The sequence below is a fragment of the Calypte anna genome, chromosome 2, assembly GCF_003957555.1.
Source record: "Calypte anna isolate BGI_N300 chromosome 2, bCalAnn1_v1.p, whole genome shotgun sequence".
NCBI lineage: Eukaryota > Metazoa > Chordata > Aves > Apodiformes > Trochilidae > Calypte > Calypte anna.
In genome coordinates this window covers 19117059-19136821 of record NC_044245.1, presented here as the reverse complement: position 1 = coordinate 19136821, position 19763 = coordinate 19117059, and the positions used below count along the sequence as shown (strand labels likewise).

Below are 19763 nucleotides of genomic sequence, written 5' to 3'. Positions count from 1 at the left end.
AGAAATTATTGAAAATACTGTTCAGTGCATTTGAATCCCTCCTCTCCATACTTTTTTTTCTTTCTTTCACATGTGTATTTTCCAGGTGAAGACAAGACTAAAACCTGTCTCACTTAAAAAACCAAACACAAAACAAAAAAATAAACCCAGAAAGCCAACCCCAATTGAAATTTTACCTTATAGTGTATGTTATTACCCCTGTGCTCTGTTTTTAATCCAGCTTCTTCTGTTGATTAATAGACTACTGGGAAGATGGTTAAGGTTAACGACAGTGTATTCATAAATGCTGGCTGTAATTTAAGAGTTACAGATTGTGTGTTTTGAAAGCAAATGTAAACACTTGACTGACTTTTATAAAATTGTATTATAAAAATTTCAGAACATTAATGCTTCTTGTGTTAAATTAGTGCAGGGCATTATTTCCGTCTCAAATTTTGATAACACTTGATGCTACATAAAAGGGGTTATGTTAAGCTGTATTTAGGTTGTATTCTTTTTTCATAACTTCTAGAAATACAAAGAGAAAGATAAACACAAGCAAAAATATAAGAAGCAATCGGAGTCCTCACCGTCCTTGGTTCCATCTCTTACTGTAACTACAGAGAAGGTAAGTCAGTGTGGTTTTCCTCCTCTTTCACTTCAGTTACTTATGTTGAAATTTCATGATGTAATCATTATATCTACATGGTCTTTATGATGGCATAACTTCTGTATTTATCAAGCATACTTGGTATTTTTTTCTTATATTGTGAAATCTTAAAATATTTTGGAGTTCATAGCACGAAGAAAGGTTTAGATTTTTTTATTTGAATGGTGAGTGATTATGATCACAATCAGCTGCCACTGATACTCTGATAACTTTTAATTCATTGGCTTATGTTTAATAATTTGAAGTTTTAGAAAATTTATCTTTTGAATTCCACTTGTATGTACTGAGCTGTCACTGAACATGTAAGCGTTTAACCTGGTAATCATGAAAGTACAGCTCATGCTTCACATACTTGTAATATCACGTTGCTTTTTTAGCAGTCTGCTCCATTATGTTCTGTGGTCTTCCTGTTAATGTGCCAACAAATACCTAACTCATATATATATATGTGTATATATATATATATATACACATGGGTTTTATATATCTATATCTATGTCTATATCATCTATATCTATATATCAATCAGGTAAAGTATAGGTGTCTGTAAGATTTATAATAGGAACATTTTAACTATTTTAAAATTATTTTGAATACCTAATCCTCATTTCTTTACAGTCTTAAAAATCATTAAAAAAATAATACTACCAAAATAAAGCTGCAAGTCCTATGATTAGTAGCAAGGTAGAGCTAGAGCAAACATGAAAGAGAACATACATTCTCTATGATTCTAATGGTTCAATTATAACTGAATTAAATTAAAACAGGTAGGTATTCCTTGTGGAATTTGAATACAATATGTGTAATTTTAGTGGGTTTTTTAAAATTTTTTGAATCCTGTGATTTTAGTCTTTTTTTAATGTAAGCTACTGGCTTTATTTTCTGCCTAGTTTGTATAATGCTTCAGATCATCAGGAAAACTTAATTTTAAATACAAAATAAGGAAGTGTGATTGTATTTTTTTAAACAGCTTCTGATGGATATTTGGAAGTGATGTTTTGTGGCTAGTTCCTCCAGTTATCGTCTTCTAATCTGTTTTCCTAAGTCCTTTTGATACCTTCTACATGCATTTGTTTTTCAAGGTTATATATTCATAGTGTATATATATTCATAGTGTATCAGTGTGTTCTGTGTTCTTCAAAAATGTGAAAGTTTAATTATAAAACTTTGTGTTCTTCAGAGATAAATATTTGCTTCAGAATATTGTATTAATATGTTACTTTTTGGTGTACTTTTTACATAGACTTGTCAGAATTTGTTTGGACTTGATGTCTTTTTCACAGCAGCCTGTCTTTGCAGTGAATACATAATTTTATCATAGTATATCATCACTTCTGCTACTATGTTGTTCCTGTAGGGGCAACAGGCATTTGAAATGAAATTTGCTTTTTTTGTTTTAAAGAAGTTAAGTCCTTTGTGATACAGTGGTAAGGACCATTTATGCAGGTGCTGCCATAGAGCATGTTTTTGTCTGGATGAGTGGCTTCTTAAGATAGATTCATGAAAGACTGCAGAATAACCTGTGCATTTACATTATGTGAGTTAGTATACTTGGCTTGCCTCTTTGGTCTGGAAACAATTTTTTTGTTTGTTCTACATTGCTTAGTCTGGATCAGGTAGGTTTAAAATAACTACTCTTTGATTAATGTACTAGCAAATTTTTCACTTCTGGGGCACAATTTTTTAAGAAGAACTGGAATAACTTAGGAATTTGAATTCTCTCTGCCTCTTCAGATGTTTTCTTCTGGCCTTCTTAGTTGGGAAGAGCCATCAGCCCTCCTTTTAGTGTCAGTAAAAGCTTTTGAGCTTTGGCTTGTATCGAGAGCTTAAAAATGTGTATGGTTTAACAGATATGGAAAAAGACAGGAAGACAGGTTTTCTTTTCTTTTTTTTTTTGGGGGGGGCGGGAGGGAGAAGGGGAAGAAATATTATTAGAAACAGAACTCCAAAACATTATTGTACACAAAGATACATAAGACATAAGTATATCTGCATTCAAATTGTAGCAACTAACTAAATAAAGGATACTGCAACCAGGAAGTACAGCAGACTGAATTTTATCTGTAATAGTAGAGATGGCAATGATAACCCTCCTCGGTTCACTCTGTCAGCCCAGCCTGGTTCTCAGGGGAGGTGCTCAGATCCTACTGCAGCGGGATATAGAAGAGAACGTTAAGAGTAGGGAAATCTCTTCAGGGTGCACAGAGTGATATATGGGGTGGCATCAAAATAACACTTGGTCTCTGCACACCACATTGTTAAAATGTGCTTTTTGGAAAATAAAACCAAAACAACAGCCTACAACCTGGTTTATGGATAGTTATGGATAATATAAAGGAACCCTGATACAGAGTTAGCATGATAACTGTACTAGCAAATATTAGTGGATTTTTCAGAACCTGATTAAGATTCATTAAATAGTCAAGTCCTCCCAAACAAACCAGGGAATGGAGTTGAGTGACAGCATATGGGGAATCTTCTTTTTTGTGGCTATCTGAAATGAAGGAAAACTTACTGCAGTGAGAGCAGTGAAAGGAGGAGCCTCGAGTAGTGCATTCCATTTAAAATGCATGTGCTTGGAGGGAAGAGCACTGTAAGCTCAGGGAGCAGCGGGGCTGCAGAGGCTGAAGCTTGTTCAGTAATGAATCAAAGATGTTCTGCCTCTGTCCTCGGGTCTGCTCCCTGCTACTCCTGTCACTTCCTCCTATCACTCTTGAGATCTCAAAAAACCCCAAAGCAAACAAAAAATATAACTTTGCCATAGCATATTAAGGTTTTTCTAAGACCTTTCTGTTAGGCCACTGTCCTTTAGAACTTACCATTTTAGCAAAGCAGCTTGTTTTGTGGTCAGTAGGTTATTGTGTCAAGCAATTAACTTATTAATCTAAAGTCTGTGCTGCAGTTTTACCTTAGATGCTATTGCATATATTGTTGATTTAAAAACAATGAATATGTATGTGTGTGGCGCACTTTGTTGCAATTAACTCCTTAGAGTAAGGAGAGCTGAAATGTGTATTCATGTTCTCCAAAATCTGCTAGAAGCAGTATTCAGGCTTGCAGTCAAACCAGATCTCTGCACAGTATTTGCAAATTAATGACTGCTTCTCGTGTCCTAAGCCTGGCCAATCTGTAGACCTAAGTTCAATTCTTATTTCTCTTTAAAATAATAAATAAATACGTAAATCTTGCAGTAATGGCAAGGAGAGATTATATAACATCAAGCTACTTCTGTTGATACCTACAGAGAATTAATATTCAACTGAGTGGATAGGAGATAAGGATTACAAAAGGAAGGGACTGGATAAGAGGAGAAATCCTAGAAAAAGCCTGACTTTTGGTTTAGGTTATTGCATGTCTGGAAACTCTTAGTTCAAATGACCCAAATTTGAACCACTGCTTCGTAACTCAGGTCAAATGACACATGAGGTTCAGGAAAACTGAGCATACTTGTGTACTTTTTAATAGTTCAAAAAGTTAACTACTAAACTTTCTTTAGAATTGGCTCCATCTTCATTAGAAACAGCTACCAGTATAGTAATAGGAATTTGAGGTTAATTATTTTTAACATTGTCCTTAAACATATTTGTACTATTTTTTCTTTATTGTTATTCAGAAAATCCATTAGATATTTTTATTGCAGTTCATAGTAATTCAAACAGGGCAGTATGCAAATAGATTGAAATGTTCATCTTCCTCAAAGCTTTGCCTATTTGTCTTCTGACATCTGCAATTGAAAACTAAGTTCTGTGTAAATGTCTTAGCTGTTTTAGTAAAAATTTGGAAAACTTAATACTGGTATACAAGTCTGTATTTAAAGGTGAGGAAGTCCTCTGCTGTAGGCCTAAATTCAGCAAGCATCCTGGTCAGGGAAAAAGTGCATAAGCTCAATTTGAAGAGGTGTGTGTTAATGTGGTCTTCAGTGGAGATCAACAGAGATACTGGTTTAAATTCTCTTCTATAATGAACTGAAAAACAAGCTAAGCTTGTTTTAAACAGATGCATCTTGTAGGTTCCATCAATATTCTTCTGTTGAAGAAGGTTTATACCATCAAAAAACTACTTTACTTGCTTGTTTAGAATAGAAACAACAGCGGAATAGGATTTTCTTTTTGAATTTTACTTTAATTTTCTTCTGATATAGAAGAAATTATTTGGAGTTTTAATAGTGTGTTATGAAAATAATTATATTTGTGTGGTTTCCTAGTGGTGTACACACAGTTTCCCTGCCCATCAAATAACTTTTGTTTGAACCTATTCTGATGATTATTTACCAATATGATAAATTCTGATAAAATTTCAAAGAATAATGGGCTTAAAGATAAAATTTTTGAAAGCCCTGTGAAGAGTTTTTGGTTGTAGAAGGGCCAAAATTCTTGGGGATGGGTGAATGTTGAGGAAGAAATGTACATTAGGAGCTCAAGAGTTTGTTACTCCTCTTCCTCCCTGTCAGGCAGGTGGTTGGTAGTAGGTAGCCAGTCACTCCTGCCAGCAGGATCTCATGATTTCTCTTTACTTTATGGTACTGTAAGGAGTGGCTGCATGGGGTTGTTAAGATGGCAGGGAGGCCTGGGGTGCTGGTGGGAAGTGAAGACAGAAGGAACCATTTGCCTTGTTGGAGTTGATTTTGGTTTAGTGCTGAGACAAAGTCTTAAAGAAATTAATTTTTAGGTTCTGAAGCCTTCATATCAGCTCCGTTGCTGATGGACCAGAACTTCCAGTTTTGACAAATCAAATAGCATAAGGATTGTATTTTCAGAAAAGCATTTAAAGTATAATTTTTAAATTTTAGATTTTAAACAGTAAAATAACAGTGTCCTGTTCAAATAGAATTTAAAGACTGTGTAGCCATAGATTTGAGATTATTCCACGGACCTTGGTGTAAAGTAAAAAAGTGAACCAAAGCTGACATTATTTTTGTGCGTTTTTTCCACAAAATGAAGTTTTGCACTTGTTTGATGAAAAACCTAACCATTCCTTTTATGCCTTCCTGTTGTTGCCATTTATGTTAGCTTTTGAACACTTGAAAGAATGGGTTCTTATAAACAGTTCTTTTGTTAAGATTTTTTGTGACCTGTTTATTTTCTCTTACTTCTTTTCTCTTCTCAAAATGACAGACATACACAAGCACTAGCAACAACTCCATGTCAGGCTCCTTGAAGAGGTTGGAAGATACTACAGCTCGATTTACAAATGCAAATTTCCAGGAAGTTTCTACACATGTTTCAAGTGGAAAAGATTCTTCAGAGGCTAGAGGGTCAGAGAGCAAAGGGAAGAAATCTGCAGGTCACAGCTCAGGTCAGAGGGGAAGAAAGCCTGGTGCTGGAAGAAATCCAGGAACAACTGTGACTGCAGCGAGCCCTTTTCAGCAAGGTATTAATTGTTGTGCTGTAACACTGCTTCTGCTTTGACATGCATTAGAAATCTGACATATTTAAAACTGAAAAAGTAGCTCACCCTTTATCCTCAGTAGTGAGAATGATGCTGTTTTTGTGTGTTTTTAAATGGAAAAAAATGTTCATTTTGTAGCACTATAAAGAAGGCTGTGCATCCCCAAAGGGCAAAACTGACTCTTCTGTTAAGACTGTTAAGGTACTTTTTTTAACTGCTAAAACCAGAAGATTTTTTATATCAGAAAAGTTAGTCTGGGGTAAACTTTAACTTAAAAATTTGAGCCTAGGGGTTGGTCTTGGCTCTTTAACAGAATAATAGTAATGTTTTTTAGTTAGTGCATAGTAAAACAAAACTAGACTACGTTGCAGGCATTTAAAATATACCATTGTCTTAAAGGTGACAGACCTCTTTACTTTTTTTTGGTAATTGTATAGGCAGAGGATGGTTACATTGCAAGTGCATATGGTTTATTTACCTTATGAGATTAAAAATTTGATGTTTTGCATATGCTAAAACCCACTAAATGAGCTGTTGACACTTCTAAAAAGCAAATTTTACTATGGTACCTTTTTCAGAGTTGAAGATAAAAAAATTAGCTTTTTATTTCTTAAGTAATAAAAGGTAATTTTGAAACACAGCAAATCAGATATTTCTATAAAGTAATTGCTTTTCCATAATTTTCACTATAGTGTGCAGTAGCTGGGTGTCATTTCTTTTTTAAGATGTTGCTCTTTATGCAGTAAGCACTTCTAAATTTGTCTAGAACTCTTTAAATATTTCAGGCTTTTTTTACTGAAAGAAAACAGATTTTTTTTTTAATTCTATAAATTCTTAAAACTTTGAAAACTGCCTTCCACAATACTGCATTCAAGGAAAAATCTTACTGAAGAGGGCAAACTAATTTTTTAAATGTGCATCTTTTCTTTAAAGCTGGATTGAGCCAAGTTGATGTAACTTTTTTAAAATACAAAAAGATCCTGTGTTTTTATGATTTTAAATTGCTTTATTAAAGTAAGTTATATTTTAAATGGAATTCCTAATAATGTTTAATGGAACATTAATATAAACTAGTAATTTTTAAAGGACTTTTTTATACCTAATGTCATACTTAAGAGTATTTTCTTGACATCCTCATCAGCCTGTGTTCTACGAAATAGTGCTCACATGCACTCACCTATGTAAAAATACTGAACTTCAGTTAAAGTAGATGTTTGTGTTTCCTAACTGTGTCTCATTTTTTTGCCTTGCATGTGCTAACAGATGAAATGACTACATTCCAATATTACAGAAGCAATATAATTCTCTTATTGAAAAGATCTTTGTGGTTCTCTGACAGTGCTAAAGAAGTCTTAAAATACCAATTTTATACACTTTTCTCCTCTTGTGTCCTTTTGAAAAATACCTTTTCTGTGTAACACCTCCACAGCAAGGGTAAATTAAATGCAGTTGCCATTCCCTTGAGTTGTGTCAGACTCTTGATTTAGGTAGAATGAGAAGGAGCACTGCAGACATAGTGTAGGTGTGATGATAGTATGTTTCTGACAAACACTGTTTAAAAAAACAAAACAAAACAAAAAAGAAGACCCAAAAACCTCTGACTTGCACCAAGTACTTGGTGTGGCTTCAAAACATAAGGGATATTGAAACTGCCTAAGCAGCAAAGTTGTTATTCTACTTCAATTAATTTTCACATTGTTTGTGCTGCAAATTCAAATCTGAATTTTAGATAGGAATTTGAGAATCAGAACCAGTGGAGTGAAGATCAGTAGAAGAAGCAATGAATTAAAATTAAAAATGAATCTTTTGGTTTTGGTAACACTTTCCATTAAGTCCTTGCACTTTAAAGTTGTGTGTTTTAGGATGTTAATCTTCCCTATAAATTATCATCTGCAGGAAAAAAATAATTGTACTTTTGCTTCTTTTTTTTAGGAAGCTTTTTGGGCACTCCTGGGAGCATAAAGTCATCTTCTGGAAGTTCAGTTCAGTCTCCCCAGGATTTTTTGAGTTTTACAGACACAGATCTGCGAAGTGACAATTTCACGCATTCGCAACAGGCTTCCTCAACCAAAGATGTACATAAAGGAGAGACTGGGAGTCAAGAGGGGAGTGTCAATTGTTTCACTTCCTTAATTGGTCTCCCTTCATCATCAGCTGTTTCCCAATCTAAAAACTTTGACAGCTCACCTGGAGACATAAGTAATTCAAGCCTTACTTCTACAGCATACAAACGAGCTCAGACTTCTGGAATAGAAGAAGATGCTGTAACAGAGAAGAAACGAAAAGGAAATAAACAAAGTAAACATGGGCCTGGTAGACCCAAAGGAAATAAAAGTCAAGAAAGTATTTCCCATCTTTCAGTTTCTTCTGCTTCCCCAACTTCATCTGTGGCATCTGCTGCAGGAAGTGTGACAAGCTCTGGTCTTCAAAAATCTCCTACTTTGCTCAGGAATGGAAGTTTACAAAGTCTTAGTGTTGGCTCATCTCCAGTGGGTTCAGGTAGGCATGTATTAGGTTTGATTTTTTTAGCATCAAAATATGTCATAAGTATTTTAGCAGTAATTCTGAGTGTGATTTTCAGAAACAGGGTGTCATTTAAAGTATCTTGAACATTGCGTTTGGAATAAAGTAAAAATCAGAATTATGGCTGCTGGAAGAGCAGGCTTTTTTGCATGTATGGGTGGCACTGTGCTGTAGGTGGCTGTAGTAAATTGACCTGTGTATTGGCTTATATGCTATATAAATGCAGGCTTTGAGGCTGTAAGGGGAAAAATAAGTTGTATGAAAATAGGGTCTTTGAATAATACACATGACAGGTTTAGCTAAAGTAAGTGATAGTTTATACAGACTATACTGTCTGTATGTTCTGTTACATAAAGAAAACAAAATCAGTACTCAAGCAGGTCAGCTGTGATGAGTATATCCCATTTTTTCCCAACCTAGCTTAATTAAGAATCAAAATGTCTGTACAGAGAAATATCAGTTTTATCCTGATAATTAATGGGGTGTTCTGAATCTGGACCCTTTTGCAGCCAGCTGACATCTTCGTATTCTTGTGTGCTTTTTAGCAATTGAAATTGGCTGGTTTGTTCTTCCTCTGTTCTACATGATACGTGCATTTGAGGCTGTGAGAGGTTTTCTGTTTCCAGTAAATCTGTGTGGGGAATGACTTTGCAGAATACTGTATCTACCAAAGTCTTTGTTGCTTTGAAGTTTCTTTTGAGATCTTGTATTTGGATATAAAATAACCCACCAAACCCAAATTGATACTGCAGTTTTTGTAAGTCTAAATTTGGTTGTCTTTGTCCTAATGAATTTTTGGCTTAATTTTTCCTCTTTTGGAAGAAGGAGAAATAGAACTTGAATGTTTGGTTATGGGCAGAGTTTTATGTTTTTATAATGTATATTTTAAGTTTATAGGCAAAAGGTATTTAAAATACGCATGCTTCAAGAAACTTCATATTTGTTTCTGAAGAATGCAGGTACTTAAAAACTTGGTCTGAAAACCACGTTTTTAACAGTCTGTGTTACATATAGTTAAATGATTATTTTTGTTACAGGTGGTAATGGCAATAACAGTGGTGACTATATTTCAAAAATACTTTTCCCGAATATAAATCGGGAGGATTTTTAGGGAGAGGTGATAGGTGACAAACGTTCATAGTACACTGTCCATATTTTTTATTAACATGCAATTAAAAAAAACCTTTAACTTCTTCTCTGTGTTGTATAGGCATTCTCCAACAGATTTAGTTCAGTGTCCAGAGTATTTTAGTACAAACCTTCTTATTCCTTCATGAAACCTTTGAGATGGATTATTGTTGCAGTTGGAATAAGAGATGGAACTATGAGTGAATGATTCATGTTTCCCACCTTACATTTGTCTTAGAATACTTTGGTCGTGTAAGCTCATAGAACAGGCCTTTCCCTGGCCAGGTTCATCCTTGTTTCCTTTGTCCTCTTTGTTGCATCTCACTCTTCCACCCATAGAATACCAGTGAATATGTTAAACTCACTTTGTAGAAGGCTTTGAAATACATAGATGGAGAAACTGGGTTGGTTTTATTACTATTATCATAGCATTGAGCCTATAAGTTCACCTGTTAAGCACAATTAGATTCTTTCTAAGCAGCCAGAGACCTGTCCTCTAGACCAGTGATATTTTCTGAAGGTGCCAAAGAATGTGAATGAAAAACAAGCACCATAAACAAAATCACCCCAACAAAGTCTTGAAATCCCAAAGAAACAAAAGCAGATAAGATGTATTTTCTTTCAAGCATGAGCTCCAAATTAATCCACAAAACTTTGCTTGAGTCTGAGCATATTGGTTTAATCTGCTCTTCTCCCTTATTCTCTCTCTTCCCTATGGTTGTAGTCCTGCTTTCCTCACTTCATCATAAGCATTTGCTGGGTTTAGCAGTACATTTACAATTTTGTTAAAATGAGGAAAGGCATATGAGTATTATCAGAAACAGACATTTTCTCAGGTAGTTGCTGATATTTCTCTTTGAAATGTCTGTAGTGTTCAGTAACAAAAATCTTAGAAATCAATCTAAACAATTTGACCCAAAACCCCAAATAAGATTTTGTGCATATAAATGTAGTGAGAGAAAATGCAGGGGAAACCAAGCCAAAAAGTTTTTACTGACTCTGATTTGGAATTGCTTTTTTACTTCAAAGAAGTAGAATCAGGAATAGCTCACACCATCCTTACACCATACAAAGCTTTTGAGGCATATGAAAAAACCCAAACTTCTTAACTGCATCTACCACTCTTTTTTCCACTTTCTTGAGAGTACATGTTGAGATCCATAAAAATAATGAAAATAATTACCTCACAGATGTATGAGAATCCTGTTCACAATTTATCTTCAAACTAGATGAAATGTGAAAGCTTACTTTAAAAGCTAATGTGGATTAATCATACACCTTTGAGACATCATTATGTGTTTTCCGTAAAACTTTTATTCAGAGTACAGTTAGCTCATTCTGTAAAAATATTTGTCCTCTGCAAAATTTTTTCCAGTCCACAGAACTTCTCTTTTCCTGCTAAGTAAGAACAGAGATATACTGTGAACAGTACAATGCCAGGTGATTAAAAGCTGTTACAATATGGACACTCAGGCTGTGTTACAGTTGTCACACAACTAATCTAATGCCTTCAAAATTTCAAGCACCTGAATGTTCAGCCCTAATTTCTGTGTGAAATATACTTATAATCTGATAGAAAACATTTTGTGTATTATTTTAACATTATACTCAAAGGGATGAAAAAAAAATTCAAGAAGTAATATTTAGCTGGTAGGATGATAAAAGAATTTTTATATTAAATTAACATCTTTCTGGTACATCTGTCCCTGTTAAAAAAAAAAAAAAAGCTTCTTTAGTCACTAGTATCTTATTTACAAATCATATTTATCTTTCTGCTGGAATTTTACAAGTATTATAAGTCTGTTGTATAAGAAGACATCACTTGTCAGTGAGATTTGTATAAAGCTGGTACTTGTTCCCTCAAAATGCGACTGTCTTTGGAGTGGTTTCAGGATCAGAATTTTTTAATAGGACAGGGTTTCATCTGAACCCTACAATTCTGTAGAGCTACTTAACTTTTTAAAAGTCACTCTAGTTGTATTCTCAGGATGATGAAGTTCATTCTCTGCGTCCTTCTAGGGAATAATATTTCAACATTTCTGGTCCAAAGTACTGCAAAGCAGTGATCCCTTCTGCTGAGGATTTCTGGTTTTTTATTTTCACAATATTGGCGATTAAAGAGAAAATCTTAGTCCAGGAAGCGAAAGAGATAAGTAGCATCTTGTTCCAGTGCTTTCCTCTCCTAGTAGTAGATTCCAAGACCAAATGTTTCTTTTATTGTACTTACACTTTATGTCAGCAGTAGTGCAGAAACTAATAAGGTAGTGGGAAGAAGAAAAAAAATACAGTTATGATATATACCTTCCATACAGTCTGTTTTTCTGACAAGCACTTGGTGCAGGCTCTGGCTCTTCTTTGTTTGGGCTACTCTCCAGTAAGGGAAGAACTTCCTGAGAATTTGTATCACAAAGCAGTAGGGGAAAAAAAAGCATTTTACATGATACACAGTACCTTCTGCTTTTTGTGGAATATGCACCACGGTAAAATGAAAAGCAACCAAGTGTCAAAAGTAAACTGAAATGTCTGTGTTGTGGTAGATAAAAACAATGGTGCAATAACTTTTAAGTTCTGCGTGGGTACTTGCTGCTGAAGAATCCCAGTGCTTCTCTGTCTTTCTCTGTTCTTGATTCATTAAATGTACAACAAATTGTATACTATCAACTTCAGTTGCTAAGGTCTTTGGGGGATCATTTGCTTTAGTATTTTAATTTTTGCATAATTGATTTTATGTCCTTTTCGGTGCTGTAAACCCTAGAAGAGATTATAAAGCAATTCTTTTTTTCCCTAAAGAAGACTGGAGAAGTTTAAATCCAAACTTAGGCCTTGAAATGGTTAGCTGATTCTTTTTGCACCATTGCTGTGCCATCTTCTGTAATTCTTTGCCACAGCTGAGGCAACCCCATAATGTGTCCTCCTACATTTTTCTCTCTAAATCACATATGGTCTAACCTTGACCAGTCTGCAGTATCCTCTGATGGGTAATACTGGACAGTTGCATTCTCCTTTGTCATCTGATTGAAGCAGTGATGAAGCTTCTGCCAAATGTTATGTTCCTGTGAAAGGAGATGATCTTCCTGTTAAGCTTTTTGTCATATGGATGATGTTAAGAGAACTCTGAGCTTCTAAGTAGATGATTAACTTAAAATCATTCTCTTTGAGATATGGAGTTCCTCAGAGCTTATGCTAAATCTTTATGATCTTAAGTTTAAATTCCTCTGTGTCTTTGACTTACTAGCTAAATCTATTAGGAGAAGGAGACAAAGTTATTTTGAAACAATTTGTGCTATTACTTTTATCTACTAAAAGCTGAAGCAGAAAAAGAAGTCTTGCTGTGTTAAAAAAACAGTTTGTATTCAAGAGAAGATAGAATAGAAAGGATAAATTGATACTAAAAGATATTAATGGTGTTTCAAGACCAAGCAAACAACAGTGTAGAAAATGCACAAGGCAGAATTGTTATGTGGAGAATTTCATCCTATTTGAAGGTCAATAGAAGTGGTATTGGTTTGATACTAGATTGAAATGTTAAAGCTGATGATAGTTGGTGTAGAAAGCATGGAGACATTCATCAAGTAATTGGGAAGATATATGAGGTTGTAGAAGCTTATGAAAATGGGAATTATTGTGAAATGGATCCCCCTAATCTGTGTTCTTAACTAAAGCAGGTGTTTGCTACAGCCAGAAGTAATAAATTGGCAATTCCTGATGATCAGTACCACATATTTGCATGTTTTTAAACTGTCAGTGGCAAATTTCAGTAAGTAGGAGACTGGCAAGTTAATGTAATGTAATTAGGATGTGTCTGATACAAAACAGAAAGATGTTAAAACATTTAAAGATGTAATGACTAATCACTATTATTGTGAGTTATGGAAAGTAACTTACTAGGGTTTTTTTGTACTTTAAAAAATAAAAGCAGTAGCCTAGTGGCATTCTATTTAATGACAAATTCTGGAATTTCCAAAAAAATCTCTGTATGACAACAGGGTAAAATCTCTTGATAATCAGTACAAACTAGGAGTTCTGTTGGTGCAGCTAACATGAAAGATTACATAAAATAAAGATGGTATGTACTTGTAGGATAAGGATGGCCTTCTTGGGAAGGAAGGGCTGAAAAGAAATTATTAAGGTGAATAATTAGTTATGTCTGAGCTCCCAGTGCTGAGCTATGTTTAAAAACGTTTGAATGCATTAGCAGCAAACTAATGAGAAAGGTAGCTCTGTGTTCAGCAGAATGCATCTGGACTTCAAATATTGTGCCCAGTTCTGCTATCAGCTGTGTGTGAGGAAGAAAAGAGCCATGAAAAGGTTACAAGGACTGGAAAAAGCACATTATTGAAGAAAAGCTAAGGAGTGAGTTTATCTGACTATCAGTATCTTGGGGGACTGATACTGATGCTATAATGAAACTTTAACCTAACATAAAAGGTAAAACATTACCAGGTGAGAGAAAGTAACTGTTGAACAATTGTCAGTAATGGTTCTGAAAATGTAGAGGTAGTATCTTTTCTCAAACGTAGAAGTTTGAGAAGTTGTTTGAGAAGTTTGGGAAGTTGTAGAGCTAAGAATCAAGTAAGTGAATTTCGGAGAATCTTTCTTGGCTCTTACTTATGAACGTGATTCTGCACTGTACTATCCTTTTGATTTCTGAAAGAAAAATTAGCATATAGTATCAGCTTGGCACATGGAGCAGACTAACTGGGCAAACAATGCATTTAAAAATGTTATCAGGGAGTTATCGAGCAGTGTAGGTCTGCAGAAAGTAGTTACCAATGTGGTATGTTCTGTGTTTTTGTCAAAGATTAGTGAGAAATTAAGAGATCTCTGCTGCATGCTGTGAGGGTCCATGTTTGATTCTAAAAATGCATGTCATAACTGTACTCGAATGTAATTATTAATAATTACTTGATAAAGAAAGTTTTGAACCAGAAATACTGAACAATGAACCTTTTAACGTGTCTTGAAAACAGTTACAAAAACATCTCAATAATGATGTTCTGAACATTATCTTTTATTGTGATACTTCACCAAAGGCTATTTTAATCCCTGTGCTACTCATTTCAAGAAGAGATAGCAACTACTATAAGTAGCAGAGTACTGTATTTAATTCTGATACTAATATTCTCCTAAAATATGAATACAGGAAAGTTGAGCAGAGGCATACGATGATCAGAATTTTTTAAAATGTCCTTTTCAGTGAGTCTTCAGCTCTTTGATACACTGAAATATTTTTAATTTGAGACTGTTAGAAAAAATGATTAAAAGCATGATAATAATTGTTAGACAGAAGGAATTAATATTCCTGTCAAGTTTTTTTTCCCTTGGTAACTGCATATTATTGCTAATGCCCTCCCTCTTTCTTTTTAGGGGGGGGAAAAAATTGTCAGAAAAGTACAGACCTAAAGTACTTAATTAGACGGGCTGCTGAAAACAAAGAGTGTTCAACCTTTCCACCTTTGAACTCTCTGGGCTGCCTGACTTTCTGTGGAAGCAGAGGTTTGTGCATTAGATACAAATCAGCTCCGATGCTCGTGTCATGAGACTTGAAACTCTTGGAGTGTTGCTTTGCAACTTGATGCAAAACAAAATAAAGTTTTCCTTTCTCATAAAATTGTAGATTTTTTTTTTTCTTTGAGTGAAAACAGATGTGAGGGATTTCTGGAGTGAAAAAATGTCCCAGGGAAGGGACAGTAAGTTCTAATAGCTAAGATATAACTTGCATGTCAAGCTTAGGCCTGCTTATATCAGAGAAGATCTTGGCAGCTGTGGAAACGAGATTTTACCTGACTAGTTAATTGCTGTCTGAGAATGTACCTGTCTGTCAGGTTAAAATAGAAATTTTGAAGATTATGGATTTGAAACTGGATTCCCATATTATAGTGTAAAAGTATGTGACATCGTCATTATTATATTGAAAAAAAAGCAGAAAGAGAAAATGTGCTGAAACTTAGTTTTGTGCTTGGATTGTGTTAGTTCTCTACCTGTTTTTATAATGCAAAAAATTAGAATCTTAAATTGAGCAGGGGCACAAGGAGACATTCTTAAACAATTAAGATTTCTGTCCTATCAGATGTATTTGTGGCAGAACTTGGTATTTGCTTTAGAGGTCTATCACTTTTCTTAAGATCAAGGAAATATTCCTGAAGTGAAATACTATTGTTGCATTGATACTGAAGTGAAATACACATGGTGTTTGTTTACCTGAAACTGTTCATTTCCCAGGATCTCCTTTAAAACTTAGTCTTTAAGAAACACATAATTTGACATAATTTTGTATATATAGATTTTAGTATTAAAGTATACACGTTTTTGAGTGTGAACATTTTAAGGCATCTGGATCCAATTTCCTAGAGTACAGCATTCCTTGTAAGGCAAATGTGAAGTAGCAATTGGTCTTCTTAACTCTGTAAAATCTGTTAAAGGCGACATGAAAACGTGAAGTGTGTGTGGGGGGGAGGGCAAAGAAACAGCTTGATAACCAAAGGAGCTGTATGGTTTTTTACTCCCCTTGAAAATTGTGCTTTTCAGATCTTACAGACTTTCAGGTTTTTCAGAAATCAAATATAGCTGAAAAATAAGTGATATGTATGTGTTGATACTGTTTGCAGCATTTTTGTCCCTCTGAAGACTGTCCAATGTATATGGTAAAATTCTTTTGTTGTTTTCAGTCAGAGGTGATAGTACTACAGTCAGGTTTTTAAAATCAGAAGGAAATATACTTTGCATTTAAATCTACCATTTATTTGGTGTGAAGAGCTGTAAGTTAAACTGTATGAAACAGGTTGTTTCAAGATTACTATTGGCTTGATTAACTTCTATATAAAAAGAGGCTCTGATTCTGAGATTCTGAACTTCTGAGATTCCCCTTGAAGTTTTAAAAAGAACACAAAAAATTTAAGCAGAAATACAAACACAATGTGTTGGTATGAGGAAGACTACCTCACAGTAATTGAGTTTTTAACTGGAAGATGGTGCTTGGGGACAAATCCATTGAGACTTATAGTGGGCTGATTCCTGTGCTGATGAATAGGAACTGTACTAGCTGCATACTATGCTCTTTTTAAACAGATATGATCAGACTGAGTGTCTGATAATCAACTCCACATTTCTCTATGCTTCCTTTTTATTCACAGTACAGTAGCAGACTATTAAAGTGGAATTCATGTGTCCTGGAGTTGGCACTGTTCACTTAAGGATTGTGTGTACTGTGAACATTAAAGATTTTTTTTTCCACTTCCAGTAGCTGCAGTCAAAAGGGATTCTACTACTAATTGTTTCTCATGAGTGTTTTTTATGTATGTTCTTGAGTTGCCAGACAACTACTTTTTTTAACCTCATCTTGTAGAGAAGGTCTAATGAATTGTTTTGTCAGCTCTTTAACTGCCTCTCTTCCTCATTTGTCTATGAAATCTGATTCCTGTAGTAGTAAATTTTTCATTGGGACTTATCTGGAGTATTCTTTAAAATGTTCTGGAAGTTCTGAGTGATGCCTGGGAACACAATTCATGTGATGATTTGTGTAGCTCCTTTTTTTCTTGTGCAGTTCTACAGAAACAAAAGCAAAAGGTGTTACTTCAGGAAATCTAGGGCTGTGCTTGTTTAAAAAAAACACAGTAGCACCCTCACTCAGAGCCCCCCCAAAAAAACATGAAAAGGTTCCTGAGATTTGACTGGGGCTTTCCTTAATATTGAAAACACTGGGGGATCAAAATGGCTGTTATTTCTCATGCACAATAATTATCATAAGGAAGAATGAATTGGTGTCTTAAATGGAAGAGAGATGGGCCCTCTGCATGACTGCCATCACTCTGCAACTGGGCGTGAGGGTTCTGATGCTGTAGAGGCTGAATTCAGAGACTTCAAGTTCTACCCAGCAGGGGATGCGAGTGTGTGCTGGCACTTCATGGTCAGAGATCAATGTTCTCTAAAAACCTCAGCCCCTGAAGAAAAGGGAAGTTGGTGTGAGCATTTCCTTTGGTGTTGGATCCTAGCTGGATTTTTTTTCTCTCTACACATTTGAGTTCTTCAAGTGAACTCCCTAAGTCCAGGAGACAGAATTGTTTTCTGTGAAGCTTCTTGATTGCTTGAGTTAGTCTCAGTTTATCAGCAAAAGAAGATGTGATAGAATGAAGCTGCCTTGCTAATTTGAGTTTCTAAAATTGTTGAAGACAATGCAATTAAAATCAGTCTTACATTGGTAAGAGTGTTTGTTGCTGGAAAGTGTTTGATTATTTTAATTTGTAATAGTAGCTTTAGAATGCAACTAATTGGTGTCTGCTGGAATGTTCTACCTGTACTCAGCCTTTAAAAGCTGACAAACACAGACACTAGTAATATAAGTAAAAAATTATAGTGGCTAGAAATAAAACTACTGTACAATTTGATCAGAGCTCTAATAAAAGAAAGATGTATTCAGGAATATTATTGTTCACTGAAATTCCTGTCTATACCTACGTTCTTTTGTGCGTCTGTTAAACACAGTCTTACCGTGAAGCCCTTTTTCTCCTAACTCAAAAGCTTTCCCCAAGCTGATGAATACCATACATAATGGTAAGTCATATTAGAATCTTTTTCAGAGGTTCATCTATCACAAAGGCTATCCTTTTGTGGAAAAGCCTGATTGAAGGTCTGCATATTCTATGGATTGGGTGAAATACAGGTCTGCAGTGAGTCAATTGTTCGGTACTTGAGTGAAAACTTTGTAGATTGTCCACAGGAGCCTGATAGGTCAATAGTTCCTCAGTTCTCTTTTTATGATCTTTTTGTATCTGTTGCAGTAAAACGATAAGTTTTATTCCAGTTCTGAGATTCTTTTCTTTAATTTTGTGAATAGTGTTTCTAGTTCTTGTTCTGTGCTCCATTCATAGGTGTGTTATAGTGGTGTCTACCTCAGGCATTCTCCCACTTGCCTTCCTGACTCTACTTAAATTACTACAAGTAATGCATGTGAAGGTAGCCTTGTTTTGCCCATTCTTTGTTCTGACAGCCTGTGTCACTGATAACAAGTACTATCAATTTCAGAGGGAGCAATATTGAATCTTTAATGTATCTAATTGCCATTTCCCTGTAGTATTGTGTATTGGCTTTGTACCCCTACTTCTGTATTCACTCATAGCCAGTGGAAATGAAATACATCTTATTAAATTAGAACTTGGTTTACGTTTTCAAGGCTTTTGTTCATTTTCAGGAAACAATCAGAAGTGACTGAAAGATTCAGGAGGGAATGTTTAGTTAAAATCCTCTTATGAGACTGGTTTTGAAGATGATCAAATTACTGTGTCTCAGTGTAATATTTAATTCGTGTCAGGCAAATTACTAATAAAACTTAGAATTTTTTGTTCTTGGTGTTAGCCAAATAGTGTTTTTTCTTATTGCTATATGTGTATGCTCCAAGAGCAGTGCTGTGTACAAGAAAATTTTTATTGACCTGGAGTTCAGCATATGCAAAAGAATTTAAATGTTTCAACTTTGCCTGGTGAAGTTCTTTGCGTTATAGTTAGTGATCATTCAGGTCTTATTGGGCTTTGCTTCTCACACTATCAGAGCCACAAATGTTTGTTAGGTGGATGAGTCTCAATAATAAAAAACAATTTTACATTAAATTTATATTTTGTAGTCTACATGTGGTGAGAAACACTGAGCTTTCTTTAGATTTGTTTTGCTTTAGTGTAATAGGTTTAGCTTTTTCCTTTTGATATAGGGTTTCCCTCTCACTCTCCCAGGTTTACAGTGGTCTGAACCAGCTTTGAGATGAAGGAAAGCAAGCTCACCATTTTACTGAACAAAAATAAAACATCTGAAGGGTATCTGACAAAGTGCTGAATTTGGACTTGGTGAGTTTCTGCTGTTTTATAAGCAGAGCCTTTTTGCTGTTTAATGTTGAAGAGGGGCTGACAACAGGGCAGGGCAGAAACTGATGGAACTCCTTCTGTGATGTCTTCTTTCTACATTGCACTTCCTCTTTTTAACCTGATCTTGTATTCCTGACTCCAGCATAGAAGTTGGAAGTGCACAGAGCAAAGTGATTACTTAATGTTGTGTGGTTTTTTTGTCAAGCACTAATAATGCTTTTATT

The 19763-nt window shown here is 34.9% G+C and overlaps 1 protein-coding gene across 5 annotated transcripts in view; it reads left to right on the top strand.

Annotated features, from left to right (window-relative positions):
- MLLT10 (MLLT10 histone lysine methyltransferase DOT1L cofactor) overlaps positions 1-19763 on the top strand; it is a 125855-nt gene that overhangs the window by 63272 nt on the left and 42820 nt on the right. For all 5 annotated transcript variants that reach the window (XM_030444959.1, XM_030444958.1, XM_030444960.1 and 2 more), the window contains 3 exons: positions 512-607; positions 5764-6019; positions 7970-8536. In XM_030444959.1, coding sequence (XP_030300819.1) covers positions 512-607; positions 5764-6019; positions 7970-8536 — 919 coding nt within the window. The remainder of the gene's footprint in view (positions 1-511; positions 608-5763; positions 6020-7969; positions 8537-19763) is intronic.